This window comes from Solenopsis invicta, chromosome 2 (assembly GCF_016802725.1).
Source record: "Solenopsis invicta isolate M01_SB chromosome 2, UNIL_Sinv_3.0, whole genome shotgun sequence".
Taxonomy (NCBI): Eukaryota; Metazoa; Arthropoda; class Insecta; order Hymenoptera; family Formicidae; genus Solenopsis; species Solenopsis invicta.
In genome coordinates this window covers 8843061-8867760 of record NC_052665.1, presented here as the reverse complement: position 1 = coordinate 8867760, position 24700 = coordinate 8843061, and the positions used below count along the sequence as shown (strand labels likewise).

Genomic DNA, 24700 nt, shown 5'->3' with positions numbered 1-24700 from the left:
CGATAAAGCTCATCCCGGTACTCCCGCCTTATGGCATACCGACAGAATTCCAGTTAACGTTAAAGGTCTGGCGGAGGGAAAACATTGCCGTGGCGCGCGCGGAGTAGCGAGATAGTCGGACTGAATTATGCTTTCCACCACGGCAGCGGGGGCTCGAGCGATAAGCAATTGTAAGAATTATAATAGCACCTAATAAATAAATTTAGATAACGCGCGATACTTCGGCGCGCGTACCGCGAGGCGAGGGGAGGGGAGGGTCCATCGGTTCTATCTCCGAAAAATGGATGCCTCGCGTATTTTTCTTTTCGCGAGTCGTATTCGGGAGGCTTAACAAATGAATTTTGCGCGCGCCGCGATATTTCAGAGCCGATACCGCCGCCCAACGCGGTCGACTGCGACGTATCGCGAAAAATAAGTTTTCCGCAAATTAATTCTGCATGCGAGATATTTTTTAAATATATACTATACATACTATACACGAATTACTTCTAATTTAAGAGCACGCTTCTTGCATAATATAGCTGATAAGGGGCTGTAAATTATACAAATATCTTATTGTTATCTGAACGCTTGCACCGTGTAATAAAATTTCCAACTATTACAGACTTGAAATATCAAGTGAAAGCAGAACGGGACGTCAAACCTGTTTTCGTATGCTCCGTGCAAAGCTATGAAACTTTGACTTTACTGCAAACGTTTAATTCTCATCTCTTGGGTTATCGCGAGAAACGTTTAAGGAATAAGGTTGAACAGTCGATCTTAACATGCGACTTCGTTAACATTCTCGCCGATTTTGCGTCATTTCGAAGTTCTACATAAGACGGTTTCAGCACCGCGAGCTCAATTATTTCGGATTTTTATCACCGAGATATATAAACTTCTTCGCGGAGGCGACGCCTGCTCGTGCACGAAAATCAACCGGGCTGAGGATCAGCCTCCACGCAACGTGTTCCGAGAAATTCGAGATAGGATGACAATAAAACGGCAATGAAATGTCTTTGAAATAAAAGCCAGGGGGATACGCGTTCGGTGGCGGTTTACGAGTGAACGCGAGCGTATCGGAGACACGCTCTCGCGTCACCAGCGACCTCGCCGTCCAACCAATGTAATTTCCGAGGAGGCTTTGATCTTCGATTTTTCCGACGAGAGTCACCGCGCGCGGGAGATGACTCTGCGCGGCTCGCCTTTTGTGCATCACATGCCGGCTAGCACCGCGAGTAATTTCGATCGCGTGTTCGGTCCATTATGGATAGTGTTGGCCGAGTGAAAGAGAGAGAGGACGATCGCGCGAGATGGAAAAGTTTCATTAAAGCCTGCTCTTATGACAGGAAAGAACGATGCTCTTCTACAATCTTATATCATTCGCGAGAGAGAACCTCTCGAGTAACTTGTTTATGTAACCTTTCAAACGATAACTTTGTTTTGAGACCTTCGATTATAATAACATGCTCCTTGTAGAATTTGATTTAAGTTACAAAGGTGATCGAACGGTACACAACATAAGAAATGTATACAAAGACATCTAGTTACGACGGTTGCTCCTTGTGAGACTGTCGATTTGAAGCAGTCTCGATACGACATTCGTTCCGAACGGACGAAGATATTAACATCGGTTTAGTAAGATATCACAATATAGATCTTATCGTGAACCAATCTGTTTCAAATGTCTTACTTATACGTCTCTTTCTTTTTTTCAAGTTGTTTCTACGTTGTTAAATTGGTCATCGTATACCGGACGACAAACGGTTTTATGAAATAAGTGCCCTCCGCTAATTTAAATATAACACTACGTTCTATCGTTCGATTGATCGTTTGTGATAATCAAATTTTACGTTGGGGTGCTATAAGAGGAATCAACAACGTAAAACCATTGCATCGTTTGATACGCTACAAGAGCGCAATCGTTCAGGTAAAACATACTAAAAAATAAAATATAATTATTTAAAGCAATATTATATTCAATTAAATATCTATATTTGACAATTTTGTGAGAAGTAATCGTAATTTGTAATTGTAAACATTATCGTATAAAATTATAAATTTTTTCGCAAAAATTAATTCTAATATCTGAGACATCATAATTAATGTTTTGTGTGTAAAACGTAAAGTAATATTATTATTTTTTTTAATGTCATTTTTGGTGTAAATAAACAATATCTCTGGCTTGGAAAAACGAGTGATAATTATTTTACACGACATTACATTTACATAAATCGGATTTCATCAGTTTTAAAATGTAATGATTTTCATGTCGCAATGCTATAAATATTAGCATTTTAAATATATAAATCTCTGTAGTAAATCTCTTCTAAAAAATAACATTTTTTTTACACGCAAACAGTAAAATATACCTTTAAATACGAATACATTTACTAATGATTTTAAATGAGCAAAAAACCACAGTATGTTAGAAATTATTCATTGAATTGTTCTAAGAGCTTTACAGAAAAAAATGCAATAATTGATATATTTGAAAATTGCAATTTATATAATAAAGTTTATTTAGCATAATTAATTCTTTTATTATTTTTTATATTGTTCTTTTGTGATATAAAGCAAAAAGAAGATATTTAATACAAATACAATGCAGTGCATTTATAAAAGTAAATAAAATTAAATTTTCTATTAAATTGTAAAGTCACTACAAAAACGGGCATAAATTTTACCGTATAAAGGTTTTTACAATTCTTCAGCTCTTTTTTGCAAACATAATTATTGGGTTTGTCGATTGTTTACAGGCACGATGTCAGATAGTTCCGATATCACAGGAGACGAGAATAAAATTCCGAGAGAAGATCAGAATGTACAGACGAAGCACGTTCTTTCTCATTGTCGAACGGAATGTAATATCAAAACGATTACTTTTGTATGGAGCATTGCTAATTTTTGGGACATATCCGACTTTATTGATACTTTAACATCTGGTAACATTGCAGAGCAGTCCTTTAAGCTTCAGATGCACATTGATAGGAAAATGAATAAATTAAACTTTTTTGCTATTAACACAACTCCGTTATTAAAAATCGCGACTAATATTTACAAATACGATGTTTGTATTCAAGGGGACACGGGAACAATTATGCTTACAGGTTGGAAAATGTTTTCTTTAAATACTGTCCTTTATAGCATGTGTCTCAAAATACTTCGCCTAAATACATTGACTTACGTACCGAACAACGTGTTTACAATACAGTTTAGGTTTGAATTGTTTGAAAATATGTTAAATAGTACTACGTTCGAAACTATAGCAGAAATTCAACCTTTTAAGCATTTTGTCTTTGATGACAAATCCGATCCACTTCTTACATTTATAATAGACGAGAAATCGATTAAAGTAAAGAAATCATTACTATGTGCTGAAGCGTCAGTCTTCTATTATAGGTACAGAGACATAACGGAAGAAACAAATCAGGAACTAGAGTTACGTGATATACCATATGATACTTTCAAACAGATAATACACTTTTATCAAACTGGTTTCATCAGTTTAAATCCAAATGATACTGATTACATAGCTAAATTACGTCATTTCCTCGAAGTAGCTAATAATTATGACTTAAAAAGATTTAAAAGAGCCTGTGAAAAATGTTTAATGGAAAATACAATGAAAGAAAACGCTGTGCTACATTTAAATGTTGCTATTGCAAACAATGCAAAACATTTGGAAAATTATGCAAAAAAATTAATTAAATTATACTTGGATGATATTATGAACACTGAAGATTTCTTAGACTTAATTAGACTTAAACCTATTATATTTCCTGATATTATGAGACAGAAATTATTAGAAGAAAATGTTACGTATACATGTAATAGCAACAATGAAGATGTTTCGGATAAAGATAGTAGTAACAATATTTCGATAAATAATCGCTCTTCAAGTAGTGATGATTGAGTTAATTCATAATTATAAATGCGATTCTTATTTGTGAGATTAACTATTTTGTATAAATTTCATAATCTTAGATCAATATTAATCGAGTCGTAAATAATTTTCAATCCCTGATTGAAAGAAGAAATAAATGAATAAATCTGTAATTAATTATGCTTTGAAAGATTGAAAATTATTTACGACTATGAATACCGGCCTTAATATAATATTTCGTCATTTTATTGCGGTTATAAATTTAACTTAATAAATATGTGTATATATAATTTAATACTAAATTAGCACAATTAAAGATTTTTTTATGTATGTGTGTGTTTTAGAAATGTAATGCGATATTTTAAAAATGTATGTGATATTTAGAAGAAATTTTCTTAGTCTTAATAATCTTAATAATTTAGTAACTTTTGAGAGACTTTATTATATAATTTAATGTGCTTATTGTAATTCTGTTATATGAGTGTCTTATTGTGTTTAATAATAGAATCTTTGTCTAGGTTGTAAATGTAAATAATTTTTATTTGAAAAAAATCACTGATACAATATTAAATTACACACACTCCAATTTACTAAATATGATTGTAATTACTTTAATGCTTTCTTTGTTTCTTTCAATAAAAATTTGTTTAATTTTAAGTTAAGTTCTAAGAAAATAATCGAAAAAATTATTAAATGATGCAAACGCTAAAAGAAATAAATATATTATAACTAATAAATATATTAAAAGATGCTTCGATTTTTTCTTTATATCCTTTCATTACAGTTAAGGATGCATTTTTAACAATTTTTAATTAATATAATTAATTTTTGATTTTTTAAAAGCCAATTAATGAGAGTTAGTACAAGAGAATATTATAACCTTCCATATCCAAGAAAATGAGTATAAATAAAGTAATGAAGATGAATGTTTCATTTCCGTAAGGTCCTTTACGTTAAACTATTTGTTAATGATAAGTCTCTGCGCAACTCTGATATCGTTATCGCGTGCAGTAATCACCATTGTTAATGAAACGTTATCGTCGGTTTCGTGGCCGCGAGAGGGTTAATGCGAGATGCACGTTTATGCAGTACTGCAAATGTCATCGTTTGAGATATCTGCTCTAAGACCGCAATTCACGGAGAAGGCGAGGATATACAGCGCATCAGACTATTAGACGGACTGCAAGCCTACGGAGTAGCGTAGAATGCCTTGTATCAGAGTATGCAGTAGCACAGGCTTGTCAGTGATAGAGCAGATAATATGTCAGGCGAGCGTGGAACATAATGTACGTATCGCTGCACTGCTAAGTGACATTAAAATTATCTACACTCTTGTTCAAGGATGATTCATCGCACGAGAGAAAGAGGATAAATTAGAAAGTTTCAAAAAAGCAGAATTCTTTTTGTAAGTTAAATAAAATAAAAAACCGCGCTTTTTTTCACTTCATTGAAACTTGATCGTATTTGCACAACGATTTTTGCATGCCCTCAATAACGTGAATACTTGTTGTTGCATGACGGCGGATATCCTGTATTTTACAGGCGACGCGAATTTTTTTTTCAGTTCGTTGAATGATTTGCATTTTTCGGAAACCGAGCTTTCGATTCTGGTTTCCTTTATCGGCTTCGCGCGCGATATTCCGGATATCCGAAGTGCCAAAGTCCGGTGCGCTTATAACACAGAACTACCGTTCCGAGCCATTGTATATTATAATGTCATCTACTTGAATACACCAGAGACTGCCGGAGTCTCCCACCCGGTATATTGGCTTTTTCTTTACGGTTTGTTTATGTCGCATGCGCACAATCCACCCCCGAGAGCCGCCGACTCTCGTCCACCCTTCCAGTCGCCGGGAAGCGTGCGGATGTTTTGCATCGCTCGTCGCTCGAGCGTCGAGTTTTCCTATCAGTGGAGGTGAACACATCTGTCGTTTTTCGAGAAAATCGACTGTATCAATCGGTGCGATATCCGCCACCGAAGTACACCGAAATGTGGCCGCGGCGCGATAAAATGGTGACGTACAAAATTTCGGAGTTTTCGAAATGACCTCCGAGCAGTCGGAAGCAGTCCCAAATTCACACCGGTAATTTTCGCTGTCGAGAACGCGAGATTGTGTTTCGTAATAACGCTTCCAGAAATATCTCATTCTCGTCGCGATTTGTACTTTTGGGCGAATCTTAAATTATCAGATCGCAGTGATTAGAAGCGAGTCTTCGTTCCGAGAGGACGTGTCGGCATTGAGTAGCCGAGGAAGTGTAATTCATTTCTGATGCAGATATGTTTCTACGTTCTGACTAAGATACTTACTAAGACTACCTGGTACGTAAGGGCTATTTAAACCTTGGATGGATACATTACGAGACAAACGTTATTAAACGCTGGTTTGTGCAAGCTGTACGAGGCGAACGTGATAATAAAAATTTCGGAGCAGTTGAGACTCATCAAAACTTTGACGCGTGCATATTGAAACACTGTGTATCTATGAAACTCATCGTGAATGAGCAAGTTAAGTGTCAGCCTCGAAACAAGGATTACGAGGATCGGCAACGACTCTGCGCCACGGTAAGCTTATCCAGGATAGCATGTGTCTCGTACTGCATGTTAAACACGGCCTCAAAGAGGATCTAGTTTTTCCTTCGTCGAAACATTATGATAATATTTATGCATACTCCACACAGAGAGCTATAAGCATCAGCTGTAATACGCGCGGCTGTATTAAACTGCGGCTGCGTCGGATAGATCTGTAATCGTCTTTGCTCGACGACTTAATGTACGTTAATATCAGGTTGACAAAGTTAGCGAATGTAACACGAGCGCTTATACCGGCTTACCCGCTTCTGTTACATATAGCTGAAAGAAAAGAACTCGAGTTAAAATCTCGCCGTGAACTCTTTCCCGGGATAATCTGCCCGTTGATAACGGGCGTTTCGCGCGCGCCTCCGCGTACAAGCCGCGCGTTTATTGTATGGAGAGACCTCGCGCTCGCGTACCAACATGTCGACGTAATCCGTTCTCTTGTAATAATCCGTCAAAATAACGGCAGCGTTTTTGCCGGGAATTTCTGCTGGGTATTTTTTTTTCTTTATTATTATTACTTTTTTTTTTACAGCCTTCGGCACGAAAAGCATCACTGTTCGCCGCGTTTCAACGATGACACGTACCGCACCCTTTATCCTCGGGCCCCATACATTCTGTACTCACGCGTACCCGTCTATCGCTGACGGTATAGCCGGCTAATTGAAATTCGGATAATGGGCAAACCGATAAGCGGCGCGGCGCTACCGTCCGTCGCTCCGAAGCGAGAAAAGTGTTTTTGTCGGTGTCGTCCGCCGGTGGAAATTCGTTTTCACGGCTCGTTATGATTATCTCGATGCGACGCGCTATTTCTATCGGAACTCGCTACCGGCGGGCGACGATAATCCAGCCGGGCGACGCGACGCTGCGTCACCCTGCGAATATCGTTAGCAATTGGTTTTAGTGATAATGGGTATTCATTGACATTGATTGGACGCCCGTTAGACGGGACTAATTGATCCATTAGACGAACAAGGTCTTTCCTTGAAGGCTCGATATCGCGAAGGTCTTCGCCACCCTCGTTAGCACATCGTCGTTAACATCTTACTTACGCGCGGCGCGCTCGCACGCGCATACCTTAATGGATAACAAAATTTATACGATAACGACAAGACAGGGGGAAATATATGGAGCGTAAGATCGCATTAATGGCGGCGCGGTACATCCGTGATTCGTGACATTATAATCGATCTCTCGTAACCGCGGGGTTTCGACCGAGAGAGAAAGAGAGAGAGAGAGAGAGAGAGAGAGAGAGAGACATAGTAAGAAGTGAAATACAACATCGTAAAGGAAAAATACAGCTTTGTCGTGCCTTACAGTTTATTTTTATATCCTTGCTGGGCTTGGCTGTCTTTAACTGTCGCAACCATAGTCACTCAACCGTGTCCACCTGATAATTTAGGTTTACCCAGCGATGCGCATTTACGTTAATGATGACCACATTATTAATTGCTGTGCGCGCGTCGCTCACGTCGGCCCTCGTCATTTTGATATTCTGTGCGTAAGCAGAACGAACACCGTGGGTGGTCGTAACGGTGTTTCCAGCCGGACGATCGTCTTTCACCGTAATAAAAGAGCTACATAATTTAAAACGTCCCGTCGGAGATAGGGACTTATAAATCGTTTCCGAGGCCGCGTAGGGTGGTCAACATTATCGCGTTATCGGAATTACGAGCGGTGATCTCATTGCATAAACCCTATGCGGGGACGTGGCGTCTTTATTGTTTTCCACGTTGCCGTGGTATCATCCCTCGTGCGTGAGCCGTGTTCGAATGCGACAGAAACGTGAGTTAATTTGGCCGAGGGAAAGATTCATACGAGAGATCAAAATATCTTAATGAACACGGAGTAATAACGAGATGGAAACGATATTTATACGTCGCTGTTGGTACATATGCGCGAGCGTCCTATACCTATATATGCCGATGTTAATTAAAGGAAAGTACTTAATTCACTCTGTACCAAGTGGTTTAAATAAATTCATATCTATTACGGGTTATAGCTGTTTCTCTATGAATGCCGGTTCCGATTGCGCACGACGAATCGTCCAACTCGAATATCCGTCTGTAAAGCGCGAAAGAGATTTGCCAGTCTATTTTCTCATATTTTACGGTGGGACGAGATGACCGATCTGGGATACCTTTCTACCGGAGAGACACGATTAAGCTGTCCGGCAAGCGTACATATCTGACGGAAGGTTCGCAAATCCGCAATCGGTTTCTCGATTTGCCGAACGAATTAAAGTTGGTCGGCGTCTGTTTGCACAAGTCATCGGCTCAACGTAGTCCATTTGTCCGCATCGCGGCCAATAGAAATAGAGATTCGCGTAAACGATAGGGGACGGATAAATATATCGGTGTCGCGAAGCACCATTTGTACAACCGCGGATGATTTAACAATATCGGTTGCAATCGATAGCACGCGTACACGCTCGCGCGTCATTCCCAATGTTTTAATTATTTGGAAATGATTCCATCCTGAGCCAGACAATATTCTATATTCCGACGCAATGGCAATATTCCATTTCGCCTCGCTAAAAAAAAAAAAAAAAAAAAAAAATTCCAGCTTCAACCGAAACCTGTAATTATTCGTTCGTAAAACATCAACTGGATACTCGAACCATTGCGCGCTACATATCCGCGTTACACGCAATCGCTTTAAATTAACAATGTATTCGAATTACGCCGCTTATACATCAACCGATCGCTTCGCACGTACCGCTGTTCATTTATCATTTTTACGGACTACGCGGGCGGAGCCTTTTTCCAGCCATTCAAAAATTCACCACGAGAGCTCCTCGCTCTGTCCCTCCCTCTCTCTCTCTCTCTCTCTCTCTCTCTCTCTCTCTGCCTCTCCCTTGCTTTTCTCCTACTCCCTGTCTCTCTTCCTCCGGATCAGTCTGTCAGAATTCACCGGACCGACGAGATGATCGAGCGCTTAAATATGTAGCACCGACGGTCTCGCACCGTCGATTCTCACCCTTTCCGCCTTTCTCGCCCCTGGAATCGTCCGGAATTCCGCGGAGTGGAAGGCATCGTGCCATTGACGATATCGTGCCGCGTGGTGAGCCAGCGAGCGATAAATTTTTCAGAATTTTACGATTCTTCGCGCCAACGGTATGCGCGATTCGCCGTGAAAGAGGAACGGTTCGTTCGCCCGCTCGCTCGCGCGCTGAAGGGAACGTACCTACCGGAATCTACCTACGCGGCTAGACGCGGCTGCTCCCGCGCCTGCGAATCGATATGCATTGTCCTCGTCTCTTCTCTCCCTGTTCTCCGTCTTCCTTCATCTGTCGGCACCCGCGCTCTCCGACACCGTCCGCCTTTGTCGCGGCGCGATTTCTCGCTCGTCGGTTCTCCGCCGTTCGCACTCCCCGGCGGTTTTATTTGATCGCCCTCTTATGTTTTATTGAGCAGCTCCTTCGCTCGCGCGCAGTTTGTTTTTTTTACGGTCACTACCGGAAACAGCTGTGTCTGTGATTTCTGGGTTTAACGCCGTCGCGTTGCCCGGGCTCGATTCCCGGATGCGCCACGCCGCCGCACCGCCGCACCGCCGCACCGCGCCCGCGCATCCAATGGATTTTTATACGGCGACCGGCGGCGAAGAGATCTGTCGGCGGGGGAGTATAAATACGATCGCGAGGAACTCGGGCGTGAGGAATTATGACGATACCAATAGATTTTTATGTGGCCAGGCAAACATACGCGAGGAAAGAAGGAAGCACGACCGAGAGGATATCCGGAGAGACGAATATGGAAACATATGTAATTGTCATGATTTAGTGCGCTGCCAATCAAAATCTTCGTCTCTTCGCTAATTACCTCGATATAATATGGATGCATCATGGGAAGAAATAGAACTTATTTAAATTAATTATGTATTGTACGATGGCACGAATTATAATCGATCCTGTTTGAGTAGCGTTAAGTTCAATTTTCGTTATCTCTATGGTTTTCTACCTGCTACCTTAAAAACTAATAGACGTAGAAACTTGTAAAAATTCATATATTTACCTTAAAACTTTAGCTTAAAAGCCCTCTAATTAAAATTCGGAAAAAGTTCACACAAAGTAAAGTGAAGTAAAAAATTAAAATGTGAAAGCACCCATTTTTCCATTTCTTTGAAAAATGTTCTAAATTTCGTTTCCTACTTTTAAATAGAAAGAAAGATTGAAATAAAATTTATAAATCAACTTTTATATGATTAGATAAGTACCAGTTGAGCCAGAAAGATCACCAACGAGCAGTTCATATTTGCCATTTTTTTGAAGAAATATTAACACATTGTCTAGCTGCAGACATACATGTCATTTAAATTATAATTAATCCACGCTTAGCCGAAAAAAACTTTTCGACTTGCTTTTTATTTTTAGCATTATATTTAGTAATAATTTTCGTAGTTTTATGCTGGACGATTGGACGAAATTAACTTTCTAACAGTGTTTAAATTTTTTTCGACCTGAATATTTTTGGGAATTCTCATTAGAGCATTGTTACATTTTTGCTCATTGCAAAAATTATTCTATTCACTAAAATGTATCAAAATATTGTAGATATTCAGAAAAATCGCAAAGCTCAAATCTTTTATTAATAATATTCTAATACAAAGGGAATTTTTTTAAAAGCGTTCAGATCGAAGAAGACACGGTTAGAAGGTTAAGAGAAGCTAATTTAGGAACAAAGCCTAAATTTTCTATTATAATATGTGCAAACAAAATACAATATAGTTCAGAGCGAGATGAATGGATGTTCGTAGCAACAATATTGTCAGTTGTCTAATATCGTCTTTAATAAAAGTTCTCACAGTCGCTAACAGGCTGCAGCATTTAATAGCTGAGGTTGGCTAAGGGGGCAAAATTAAGCGAATTTTGAAGCTCTTACATCACTCAGAATGTTGAGAGCCGGATATTACAGTATCTTGATGTTACGATTGGTTTCGTCGTCGTTTTTTTAGAGATATTTTAAAGATAATATTTGTATATTCTGAGCGTAGGACGAGCGTTAGCCGTAATTGAAACACATTTTAATGTAACGTTATATATACCGGTAGAGTTGCTTAGCGTGTAGCGGGATAAACATCATAACGTAAGAGGCTACATCACTTCCTGTTTGCGAGTCTACATTAAAATGCACGGTCGGCGATTTTTTAAAGTCGCCCCGCGCCTCCTGCGTTCCAGCTGCGTCCTAAGCGATGCAGCACAATATTTCACGTACGCGTATACTGCATCCTCATTAGAAAACGCTCGGGTTCCCTATGAATGTAAAATAAATGCAGTTCCCAGTACTACCCCGTTCTTTTAACGCTCGCGTCCCGGCGCTTTTAATAATAATAATGCCGCGCATCGCTTACGCCGCTAGCCACATTAAAAGTTACTTTAAAAGCTCTAATTACTATAATTTAATGCATATAGCGGAAACCTCTCCGTTACTGAAACTTGGCTTTTATGACGCGGAACATGCTCAATCACGAGATATAGTTTTGTACAGTGGCGACTATTTCTCAGCTTGAGCTATTTTCTGTACTTTCCTGCGTATGATTTTCTCGGGTAAACGAGATCGACGGAGTCGGACAGTGGCAAGGATGGTTAGGTAGCGCGGAAACTCTGCCGATTCGGTATCGTCATTGAATCTGCTTCTCGGAAGCGAGATGTACCCATTGAAAGCTTTCTTTTCGGGTCGCACCTGACCGATCGACTTATCGTAAGTTTCAACCTTCCTGCGCCGGGAGAGGCAGAAAACGGACGACGGGACGGATAGAAGAAACGAACGAGTTTGGCGAAGAAAACAGCGAGTCTCGTAGAATACGGATTTCCTGAATAAGAATGAGTTTGGATGCGCTCAAAGGCACGGCCGGCCCAGAGGGAGGGAGGAAGGGAGAGAGGGTGGAAGGTACCAAATAGACTTATTTCGATGTTGCGGGAAAGAACAGAATCGGAAAGTTTGCCGCGAAGATATGGAGTGAAGTTTTATGCCACGACAAGGTGAGCGCGTGATTCTTGTACGAGATGTTATGCGTAAGTGGCAGAATTTGCTCTGAAATTCAGCTCGATATTGATAAAATGTGAGTGATTACCTAATTGAATACGATATGCAAATGCATCATAAAAGTTGATGCATCAAGAGAGTCGGAGCAGCTGAGTATGCTGCACGTAAATTACCTTATTACATTGCAACACACGTGCGATCTCAGTGTCCACTTCAGCGTAGACGAACAATCGTTTATGCCGTCGACGTTTCGCGATTGTACCACCTACCGAATATGTCCACTGGGCACTACTATCCGAGGGATATCGAGCTCCAGCTCACGGTGGATATCCGGATCCTTGTACCACGCGTGAAGATCTCTCAAAGGTCTCGCCGAATGGCCCCGACGCATAACCTTAGTCTCATCGTAAAAATGCAAAGCGCCCCGTGCGAATAAAAAGCTCCCCCGATCGACGCGAGAACCTCATGAAAGTTTCAGAAGGTGCGACTACGGCGGTGGCAGTGGTGGTGGTGGTGGCGGCGGCGGCGGCGGTGGCGCGGCGACGAGGGACGTTGCGTGCGGAATGCGTTCGTCCCTACCTTTTCTCCACCAAGCACATCCATTTTTTCGTCCTCCTCGTACTGCTTCCGGCGGAAGAGCTCGGGTGCTTCCGCGGCGGCGTTCTACGTGACAACGTACCCTCTCTGTTCGACGATATTACCCTACGTGCGCTGCTCCCTTTACCTGCCCTGCGATGTGTCCGCCGGGCAAGTTCCAAAGTCCTACAATCACTCGCGACTCCGCAGAGATGGAGAACGTGCGAATATCCGATTTTCATGGCTTCCCACTTTCCCCTCTCCACCCGGCATTATTTGATTTTCTACGCGAGTCTGCCGTTCGTTCCTCTTTCGATTTTTCTCCGATGTTTGTCTTTGCGTGAATTATTCAATCGCTTGTTCCCTACTTTCTATTTCTTTTTTTCTCCTTTTTCGGCGTATCTTCACGCGAAACCAAGAAACGTCACGAAGGCAAAGTATTGTCTGGCAAAGTACTGCTGTTGATTCCACCCGACGATTTTGTTTCAGCAATTACGACAGTGACGATTTGCTTCGAGCCACGAAGCATTCGATTGTTCATTCTTACTTATGTAATACTTCTATCGCAGCTTTTCGTCGCCTCAATTTTTCCTTTATGTCTTCTTTTTTCCCCGCAGCTTCGACTTTATCGATCCAAGTTCCGTGGTGAGATTTCTTTTTATTTTCAAACGCCATTATTACTCGCTCGGGCTCGCCGTGTAATTCCATTTGAACTTCCGCTGTGGCAAGCTACGTGACATCCTAGAGATACTTTTTCAGCGACAATTTGCAGCGTAGATATTTTGTATTTCAAACGATTAATATATATATATGTGCCGAGACATCAGAAAACTTACGTCTCGATAAATATATTATCGTTTGCGTATAACGCTTTTTGCTTTTTTCTTTCAACATATTTCACGGTGATGATAGTAAATAATTCTTTCTTCGACAAACGTTTGAAAAGTAACGCTTATTGCGGTAATGATTCGAGATACGTGAGGGTCTATTTTTCTTACTTACTTTCTCCCTTGTCTGCGAGCCCTCGAGAAAAAGTTGCGTTTACGGCAACCAACTATGAGACGACGTTCGTACTTCTCAGTTCGACGATTCATCTCCACTTATTACATCTAAAAGCTTTCTAGAAGCTCTCTAGAAGAATTCAAAATGCAAACGTTAAATTAATCGGTAAACCGATATTACGTTTACGCGAGCGGCTCTGAAGGATGTATTCTTTATACGTGATAAGAGTTATTGCTTATTTACAATAAAGCATGATACTGTCCTCCGTAATAATAAAGTACAGAATTATCTAATATGTTTTATATAACGCGCGCTCAAATCTTCATCTCGATATTTCGCACTTTTTATTTTTCGCTTGTATTCACGATGCACACGACTCCTCCCGCTGTACTGCATAACGTCAAGTCGTTTGTACCTTTTCTTTTTTATTCCTTAAGCAACCGTTTCCGACCAAGAGCGGCTCTCCTTTATTTTGCGAAATTCTTAGCAGAAGTCTCGAGAAGTTGTCACAGCTCCGCGCGATAACTTCTAAGCAACGAAGCGGGGTTGAAACTTTTTCCCCGAGAAAGAAACAACCGCGGCGACGGAATACTTCTCTTTGCACTTTGTTCATGAGAGACGTTCGCTAATTCCATTTTCTTTCCTGACATTTAATGGAGGCGAGCGTCTCATCGGCCGCGTATACTTCCGTTCGATGAATCAGGTCCAGAATTTTTCTTCATTCCGCGGGATTTCGGACAAAGTCTTAAGAAGTTCTGAACTCTTCGGCGCGATTCCTTGGAGAGAAGGGATAAGTGAGAACTTTTCCTCGTTAAACGAAGAATGATATTCGCATCGTCTATCGCTTTTCTCCGACATCTCTCTCATTTCCTCTCGATTATATTCCGTTTCCATGTAAATGTATTTCTCGTTGTCGAGCGTCATACTCTCTTGCAATGTGAAATTTTTAACTTTATTATATTATAATTATTATATTTTGTAACGGCAATATTAGCTTTTTCATCTAAACTCTTCAACATGCGAAGACGGATGCCAGTATTCTTTCAAAACTCTGCTCTGTAATAAATGCTATTGTTTTAGTTTTTGTATTATAATTGACGTTTTAAATAAAATTACTTTTTATAAATGTATTTGCTATTTCGTAAACAGTTTCTTTTCGAGAAGTAAAAGGGTAGAATATATTTTCTCAAAATAAGAGACCTATTCTAAGAAAGTCCATCGTCTTAGAATCGTTTGCCAAGAAGGTCGACTATATCTTCGACTATCGCGCCCAATCTTACAGTTCTCTTTGCAATGCCGTTACCGAAAATGGTGTATTATGCGGTATATTCCATTGTTCTTTTTCTTAGATATTACAGTCGGCAAAAAAGTGACTACCGAAAGCATCGAGAAGACGATCGGAAAGACAACACACATAAAATGCGTTCTTTTATACTTCTTTCTTTTATCTCGTATCTTCCCTTTTGTCATTTCTATTGGATAGATCGCAAGCACCGCGAGACCTTGCGCGACGTGGCGTCTCGTTTCAAATGTATTTTTTTTATATCTTTCTTATTTTGCGAAACTGCCACCGGAAATCTTAACAAGATAATACGCTGCCTTACGTCAAGGGCGACACGCTAAACCCTTCTTGACAGGCCCGTCTGACCTACAGGTGGGATTCAAGGAGCTCGGGTATAGTACAGTCACCGTAGTTAAGATGTTATCGTATCTCACCATGGTGAGCTTCCGGGGGATTCCCCATGGTCAACCTGCGGCTCTATCTCCGTTGATCTCGGCTCCCGTTCCATCCCTTCATCTTTCCTATGCTACTTCCACTATGTCTCTTCCATTCCCGCGATCCCTTCGATGATCTGATCTTTGATCTTCAACGATCGTCATTTCAATCTGTATCTCTTTGCATAACTTTTTGCTCCCGTTTGCCGTTTCGTTGAGTAGGCGCACCGTGTAGACGACATAACTACGGATTAAACGATGATTTATGGAGAGCGACATGGAGTCGATAGAGAACGTTTCTCCCTAAAACATTTCAGTCTCCCTCGACAAAATTCTCCTATTTTTTTCTTTATACCGAGATACTTCTTATCTGTAATCCTCTAACTGCTGTTACGCGGACGACCGCTTGCCTTCGGCCGGACGTGATAGATAGTGCTGCAGGGGACAACGGTCAATGGTCCATAGGTCTGATCAAAGGGCGCTACTGACTTTGAAGGTGCCCTATAGATCCGATTTTATGGGGCAAATTTCAATTCTTTATCGGAAAAAAAATTGGGACTATCGAATAACATTAGAAGCAGCTCGATAGGTCCTTGCCCGTAACAAATTTGTTTTCGGGAAAAATATTGCACTCTGCACGCGACAATGCAGCGAAAAATAAATAATCAATCGGAAATGTAACTATTTCCCTTCTTTTAACGCTTTGTAGTCTTGGGATATGCTTTGAATTGGCCATATTGTTAAAATAAATTACTGTATATCGAAAAGCAATCAGAAATGGAAAAAATAAAGCGCACACATACACACACACATTAAAAGACGTATGCTTATCAAACAATTTTCCTTTAATTTTCAGATAGACAGCATCAAAGAAATATTTTTGCAACATTGAAACCATTAGATAGATACAAATGACAGAAAAAGGGAATTGTTATGAAAGAATGAACGCTCTGATGTTTCGCAAAATCGAAATTAATGCGTAACTTGATTCAGGCGTTGTGCCAGATATCTAGAACTGACACGATTCTTTTGCCGTTAACAGCCCGCAGTTAGCCAGCTCGCTAAATCGATACGCCCGCGAGCAAAACGAGAAGAAAGGGAGCAACAATTAGCGTTCTGATACGGGAAATCAATTGAGGAGGCAGAAAGAAAGGGAGAAATCCCTGGCTCCAGATAATTGGTCTCGAGCCTTGAGTCTTCGCGACTAGCTCGTCAAGATATTCGAGCAAATCTTTTATGACGAAGAGCTTCTCGCTCGTTTTATACTCGCAAGACGCGCGAAACGCAAGAAACGAATTCTCCACTCGATAAATTCGTCGTTTTCCACCGCGCATCCCTGTATCTTTCAAAAGATTTTTGTACATCCGTAACATAATTTTTGTATCGCACGTGGTGCTTATTCAGAGTTCGACGTGAGCCATCACGTTCTAGAAATTCTTTATCGATGCGAAGAGAGCGACCTGGTCGACACTTGGACGATGAAGAGAAAAATTTTTAAGTCCGCGTGCCCCTCCGCTTTATCGACCTGCCTTCTCTCCCGCTAGAGAACCCCTGGTTCTCGCTACTCACGCTGCTCGTACTACCGAAGTACGTACGCTCCGTGGCATCAATCTTGCATAGAATCCTCGAATTTACGGCTCTCGTCCCGCGCGCTCGCGCAGAATTACATTCGACGGACGCCGTAGAATGGCCGCGACTATCTCCACGTCCGGCGCGTCTATTCGCGTCGCTGCATTGTCGCATATATAACGCACGTCTATTTTACCGCTCCTCCGTTCTCCGCCGCACCGGGGCGATTTCAGCGACGATGAGATTAGCCCGATAAGCGACAGCCGCGCGGCTGAAATAAAGCGCGCCAGCCGTATTTCGGCCGAGTGCTTTCCGCTCGCGTGCGACTAATCGCGTGAGCGTGCGCGGAAATTCGCGGCAACGAACTCGCGGAAACAAGGTAATCCGCGAGCATAAATGTGTAATTCCCATCAACATTAATGCCGTTTTCACCGGGGCAGCTCAAAATCGTGTGACCATCGTTGAATTTTCTGAACTGCGTGATCGTACGCGCACGTACGACACACACATACGCTGCATAAAATTAAACGTCCTTTTTAAAAGGCGACTCGCGAGACGACGAGAGTCGGTCTCGTCTGCAGAACTTTCACGGTAGAAATTCTTAAAGTGTCATTTCACGCGGAAAGTCTCTCCCGTCTCTTTATTCTTTTCCCTCGTCATTCTGCCCGTTGCACGTCGCGCAACTGTAGCCAAATAAATGCTCGGAAAATAACAAGCGATCAAACGGTGGCTCAATAAGTTATTGTTGTCCCGTAAAGAGTCAATTTGTACAGTGTGTAAAGAATGGAGGTACTGCCATGCAACACTTGTTATCGGATATTCCGTGGGTAATTTTGCAGACGTTGTCCGCCGCATAGAAGCGATTTTTCTTGCCGGGCAATACACGTCCGCGCGTATACGTAGTAGCGGAGCGGTATCAAAGGGAAAATCCCGCCGCCGACCGTAATCTAGATTTTCAATCTCGTAACAAATCGTATTATTCCGCGGTTAAACACGTCATTTATTTCACTCTGCTTAAATCGTCTCGCATTATAAAGAGTGCGGCGCGCGCGCGCGTATTCCGATATACGATTTCGTGCCACGAAGAGACAAAGTTTAGACGGTACGTATTCATGGAAAACGCTACATTTTTTTATCGTTTATGTTTTAATGAAATTGATAAATTGGAGAAGAATAATTTAAATGAGAGAAGTGTCACGCGTATCTTATGGAATCTATTGCATCAGTAATACGATGAAAATACATGTAACGCGTAACCACGTATGGTCGTCCTATTTACATTTCAGTAGCGCGTTCGCCGCGATGATAAAGAATCGCTATACATACAAACGCAATACCCCGAGCGAGCCAGGAAGAGCATAGCGGGTGGGCACCGATATAACTACTCGCTCGGCTCGAATTTTTCATTCGCGAGGCTCCGCCAACGGTATATCTCGTCGACAATGGTGAATACCGGTTGAAGCCGGGTCGCGTCGCTGCATACGCAATTCACCATGTGAATAAAGAAACGGCGCGGTCATGGTGCATGTGCGCTGTAAAAAGGAGATGCGTCGGACATGTACGACGAGCTCACAGATTTGACCCACATTCCCACATTTGATTCTTCATTTTCTCGTCGCGGCGAGCGACAGCGCGACAGCATTCTCACTGAAATAATGCTCCCGGCCTGGCCGTAGCTTCTGCGGGAAAGCATAACAGCTCGAAATTGGAGTTAAATTAATGATCAGATCGGGCCTCGTGTTCGGCGAGTAATTACCGATCCCGCTGGGAGGATGGCGCCGGGCGTGGCGGGCGAAGAAGGAATTTAGCCAAACCTCCCTGTAATTTCTCGTTTATCCCTTCGCAAACTTGGTGGTGCCTAGGGTTATACCAAGGGAGTCTCGAGGTGACGGCGGGGAGGAGATGGAGCGGTGGCGGTGGCGGTAGCGGCGGATGGAGTATAAAGAGGTGGGATGCGTAGAGAGGGATGCGGATGTAACAGAGGGGCGGGGGGGGGAGGAAGGTGAGTCTTACTCGGTGCGAAGGAGCAAGTTACCCCTCCTTGCTCCCGGTAAGGGCTTCCGTGTAGTAGGTGAGTTATTGGCGTTACGTTAGACGTCACATGCAGCGCCAACCCGGCAAGCCTCCGCTCGAGAGTGCTCGCCAGCTTCCCCCGCGTCTCACCGTGCGAGTAAGACGCAACGTCAGATGCAAGACAAACGTCTCAATCCTAACCGGAACGACGAGAATGACGCCAGTGACGACAGCGTATGAATCCTCCTACGATTTCCCCGTGAAGTCGTCGGAAGAAGCGAGGTACGCGTCGTCGATCTTTCGGATCTTTTTGAAATCGATTTCTGAATGATGCATTAAACTGCGGCTTGATTAACCCGAGAACAGTCATCTAGGATGTTTTTTTACATCACAGCGTTGGAAAAATGAAGCTCTCGTTACAGCATGTTTTTTTTTACCGATTCTATTTATTCCTATCTTCCATTCGAAGATTCCGAGACTCAATTTGTACAATAGAAACAAGTTATGTATCAATATTCATAGTATCGATCTGTTAAAATTAGCTGGAGGGGTAGAAAATACTGTGAATGATCATTTACATTATAAAATTAATTAAGTATGGTAAGCGTTTATATTATAAATTCGAAATAACAATATGAGTTTTTAAATAAAGTTAAAAAATATTAATATCTTTATGTTTATACAATACAAAAAGTTTGCATCATATATTTCTGCAAATGTTTATTTTTATTTTTATTAAAAAGTATTTTAACATAATTTTTATGTAATATAGAAAGAAATACAATGTAACTTTATCTGGCGGTAATTTTACCTTAAATTGCTAGAAAATGGACATTATATAAATATGTTTTGTTTTTTCTTCTAATAACTTTTTTTCATGAACCTTTAAATATACAATCCAAATAAGAACCTGCAAACATTTTATTAATTTCTGTATTTTTTAAAAATACTGTCATAATTTGCTCAATGTATCTCTTCTATTTGTTTAATATTTTCTTAGCTTCTTCTTAGCTGTTTTTTCAGAAAATATTGATTAAGTCTATATACGTAGTGTCCTTAGATATTAATAAATTATAGAACAATCAATAATACACAATACGTAGTTAATAACAATGACTTTTAACTGGGGTGTAAAAATCACCCTAGGTGATCGTTTACGCAAAAAGAAATGGGATGATTATTCCCAGTTATAACTCATTCCGATACTTATCGCGGACGATGCATGAACGTAGATACTCGAGTAGAATAAATAATGGAAGTCTATTAAGTTTAATTTTGGTTGAAACTGAGCAGACTGGAATTGCTCTATTGTACGTTCGCGTTATTGCACTATAAATGTTGATCTGTCGGTCGAGCCAAGCGCAGTATCATAGTAATGCTGTTGTTATCACAAATTGGAATAACATCAATTTCTAGGATAGCATTTTTATGTTACGAAGATACACGAGAGATCGAAACCTTCCCGCGAAATCCCTTAAAGTGCGACATATTGTTCTCCATTGACTATCTGATGGCCGGAGTCATGCGCTTGCATGCAGTATCGCATGAGAAATGTCGCGTTGCCGGATGAATAACGAAAATGGGCAAGCGTGGCAACGGCGATTTCTTTCACGTCGCGGAGAACAATGTAGCGTTGCCAGCGTGACGAGGAAAATATGCGGAGAATCGGTGCATTCGATCGGCGAGGAAATGGCTATGATTTGTCATCGCAATTCGTGAGCAGTATTTTGTGTACGAAGTACGTTAATAATTTCAGATTACATTGCTATTGTGTGTAAAACAGTTTCTTTTTTAAAACAATGAGTTAATCTTATCTGTCGATCTTGCCTTTAAATAAATCAAATTGTAGTAACGAAGAGTTATTTTGTTACTCTTTTACTTGCCAGAAAATATCCTAATTTATTCGCGAAATTATCGATACATCCCATTGACATTCCTTTAATCGAGCGTTTCGTTACACGTGTTATACTTCCTAAAAATAAAATTTCTGATAAGCATAGCGGCTTATGGGAATATAATAGCTGAAATATGTTGATGACGACGTTAGTGAGGGATGATCGATCAACGTCAAAGGTCGATCGGGAGTCGAGAGCTACCAGTGTGCTCTTTTTAGCTCTCGAGAGACTGGCTTATAGCACTTTATTTGTTCTCGCCGATACGGAAAAGTAGTTAAGTGTGTCACGATCAACGTGATATCGTTACGTTGCTGTCAAAACTTCTTATGTAAACCGTTTTCATTATGTAAAAGCAAAAGCCACTTTGCGACAAATCTTTAAAACCTGATTTCTGTCTCGAAGACGAGTAACATGAAACGTTGACACACCGATAAAATCTGAATTAATAAACTTGTGATTCAGTTCGGTATTTGTTTGGGTTTGTAACGCTGTGACACTTTGCGATAACGCGATGAATGTCGCGGAAAAATAGTATCGCATCCCAATGTGCATCATTCTTTCCTCCCTTAACTGCTTCCAATCGTTTTGCGCAATACGAGTCGTATAAGGCTGCCTGAAACTTATCGGAGAACGTCGATCTAAATCGCACCGAATGTGACCGATAAAGGCGGCCTTAATGACATTGGCCCTCTCCTCGCCGGTTCGAACGAGAACACATTCGATTCGAAGTACATTTATCTTGGCCCCATGGCACGCCGTTGTAAAGTATGGTTCCGGCGACCCTCCTTCGACCCTTCTGCCAGCTTCCGGACTATGCTCTTGATGGAATACGTGCGTGGACTGCACCCGCGCCTTCGCGGAATTCCTTCGCGTTTTTACGAACGCTCGGCAGTTTCGCAAACTCCCTTCTTTCCGGAAGGGAAAACATGTTTGATGTTTGTTTTATTTGAGGAAGCATTTGATATATTAGGTATAATGTGGATAGCAAAACGAAAATTGCAAATACTTAAATTCTTGGGAGCGAGATACGTCTTTAAAAGAGAAACGTAATAGTTATAGTTATATTCCTGTCTAATAGAAAAATGGAAACGTGAAAAAAAATCAAGTTATATTCCTAATGGAAATTTGGAAAATACATTGGGAAATACGCGAGTGCACGTATTATATTAGACACAAAAGCAGTCCTGAGTGGTCAACCAACGCTCTCACTCGCTTGGAAACCGGATATTCTCTGTCACAGCACAGTGGAACATGAGACTTGGGTGGCGGATTCGGCGCCTCGTCGGTGGCAAAAGCCGGCTCGCAGTGATTTGTTATCGTAACACCGCGATGGTGTTTGCCTAGCAAATCCTTAGCCACGTCTGTCAGCTAAGGCCCACCGCTTTCTACCCGTTCCTCGCACAGCCGACCCTCGCCTCAACCCTTGAATCAACCCCTTATAAAAACACGAGTTCACCTTGGGTCGGAATCAGCGGGCTGTCTACATGCGCATCTGTACGAGTTAACACCAGCTAATACCAGCAACAGTACCGGCAGCAGCGGTAACGTTCGAACCGCGATGGTAAACGACGACGAAGCCACTGGGACGAGGTAGAAAGCAAACTGTGCCATGACCTGTGAACGCGTCAGGCGCTCTCCTCCTTCCGGCGAGCAACCTATATTTCAAGCGGTGATAAATCAGCTAAGATTCCGGAAATTTACGCGCGACCTGGATCCACCGCGGCTATCATTCCCGCCTGCAACGAAGAAAGAGGAGGAAGCGAGGAGAGAGCTTGCATAGGAAGGCACGGCGCGAAAACGATGAAGAAAGAGAATCGGGAGTAGAATAACAAAAACGATAAAAGAGGTCATTAAAGACGGACCGATTATTTGATCGCCGTAACAAACTCCACGAAGCTTCGGCAAACCTTCAAAATATTTCGCAAATAAATTCCGTTGTCAAAATTATTATCGTTTCAAATATCGCGTTTTGCTGATTAAATCGCTATCGCGTTGTTTAAAATTATACTCGATGTTGAAATGTTTGCTGTTAATTCCCTCTACATGTGCTTAATATACAAAATGTAAATAAATAAGAATCAAATATGTTAGAGTCGTAGACAGTAAAAAATAAATGTCCCAGAAAATCCACTCTAAATTTTAAGTTAAAATAACTCAAAAGTTAAGTTAAAATAACTTAAAATAAGAGTTATTTTAACTTAACTTTTGAGTTATTTTAACTTAAAATTTAGACTTAAGATTTAGTGGACTTTCTGGGAGATGCAAAAATGTTAAAATTACATTTTATTTTTTACTGTGTATTGTCATCGATCAAACATTAGATAAAGTTTACATAAACATAGGTCTATATATATATATATATATATATATATATATATATATATATATATATATAAACATAGGTCTAAAAACGCTTAATTTCAAACATAAAAAAGATTTTATTATGAAAGAGTAAAATATCTTGAAAATAAAGCAATTGATTTTATATAAAAATATGCTAAAATAAAATACAGAATATTTCGTAAACTATTTTTTATAGCTTTACTTACTTTTATATGTTATAAGTATAAGAATAATATTATGTAAACAAATCTTATAATTTTATTTAAAAAAATAAAATCTTCATATAAACTTGAAAAATTGATTTTTTCAAAAATGAAAATTTAATTATTATCTGTCTCCCTTCACAGATCATAAAATTTTTGTCTAAAACATCTTTTGTCAATTGCTTCAAGATACAATTTCAAAATAAAATTTCTCCTGCTTAAAAAATTAAACATTTAGGTACTTGTGTTAATATAAACTTCTTTAAATGTTTAATCAATAAAAATACATCCTTAAAATAATTGATATTTATTCATTTATATCTTTTATATATAACATATATAAAAAATTTTACTGCTAGACTATTACATCTTTTTACCAAATATACAAGAGAACTAGACGCATATATGTGTATTGAAGAATAACTACGTTAACTGTTTTACGGATTTATCGAGAATCAATGAAATTTAACGGTTTTTAAAAATATAAAATTAATTATAATCAATGCAAAAAAAGAACGTTATCTTTATTTTCATGCATTGAAGATTGTGCTATTCAAACGATTCATCGAGGGCGGGGCATTTTAGAACAGCCACGTGAGAATATCGATTTCTCCTTTAAGCAACGAATTATTCCGCCTGCACCCGGCAATAATCTAACGTTACTTCCCGAGTTCTAGTTTTAAGTAGATGTTATTATAATCAAGTATGTCATCATCTCGTGCGCGAAGAAGTTTCGCTGTAAGCACGAAGACTCGGAATAATTGATGCAATGGACTTCTCTTTCGATACTCGTATCAGTTAGCGTAGAAACCTCTCGCCGAGGAGCTTTCGCCTAAAGTTTGTTGGTAAAAGTTACTTGGGAAATTTCTTTGAGATCGACTTTGAGAAACAAACATTATTTTTAAATGAATGCATTAACTCGGACGACGAGTATAATCTTCCTTCTTATAATCCTCTTA

The 24700-nt window shown here is 40.4% G+C and overlaps 3 protein-coding genes across 5 annotated transcripts in view; 2 read left to right on the top strand and 1 right to left on the bottom strand.

The window, feature by feature from the left end:
- The window catches only part of LOC105200742, a 116461-nt gene that overhangs the window by 39331 nt on the left and 52430 nt on the right, over positions 1-24700 (bottom strand). The gene's annotated exons all lie outside the window — the stretch shown is intronic.
- On the top strand, positions 1487-4591 carry LOC105200741. The gene is made up of 3 exons (XM_011168432.3): positions 1487-1617; positions 1699-1909; positions 2739-4591. The coding sequence occupies exon 3, from the start codon at positions 2744-2746 to the stop codon at positions 3893-3895; it is 1152 nt and encodes a 383-aa protein (XP_011166734.1). The 5' UTR covers positions 1487-1617; positions 1699-1909; positions 2739-2743; the 3' UTR covers positions 3896-4591.
- LOC105200743 (semaphorin-2A) overlaps positions 5715-24700 on the top strand; it is a 340397-nt gene continuing 321411 nt past the window's right edge. The window contains exon 1 of the mRNA XM_026130207.2: positions 5715-6428. Within this exon, the coding sequence (XP_025985992.1) occupies positions 6348-6428 (81 nt within the window). The 5' untranslated portion in view covers positions 5715-6347. The remainder of the gene's footprint in view (positions 6429-24700) is intronic.

Coding starts and splice junctions, on each gene's coding strand:
- LOC105200741 (XM_011168432.3), top strand. CDS start 2,744: ATGTCAGATAGTTCCGATATCACAGGAGACGAGAATAAAATTCCGAGA.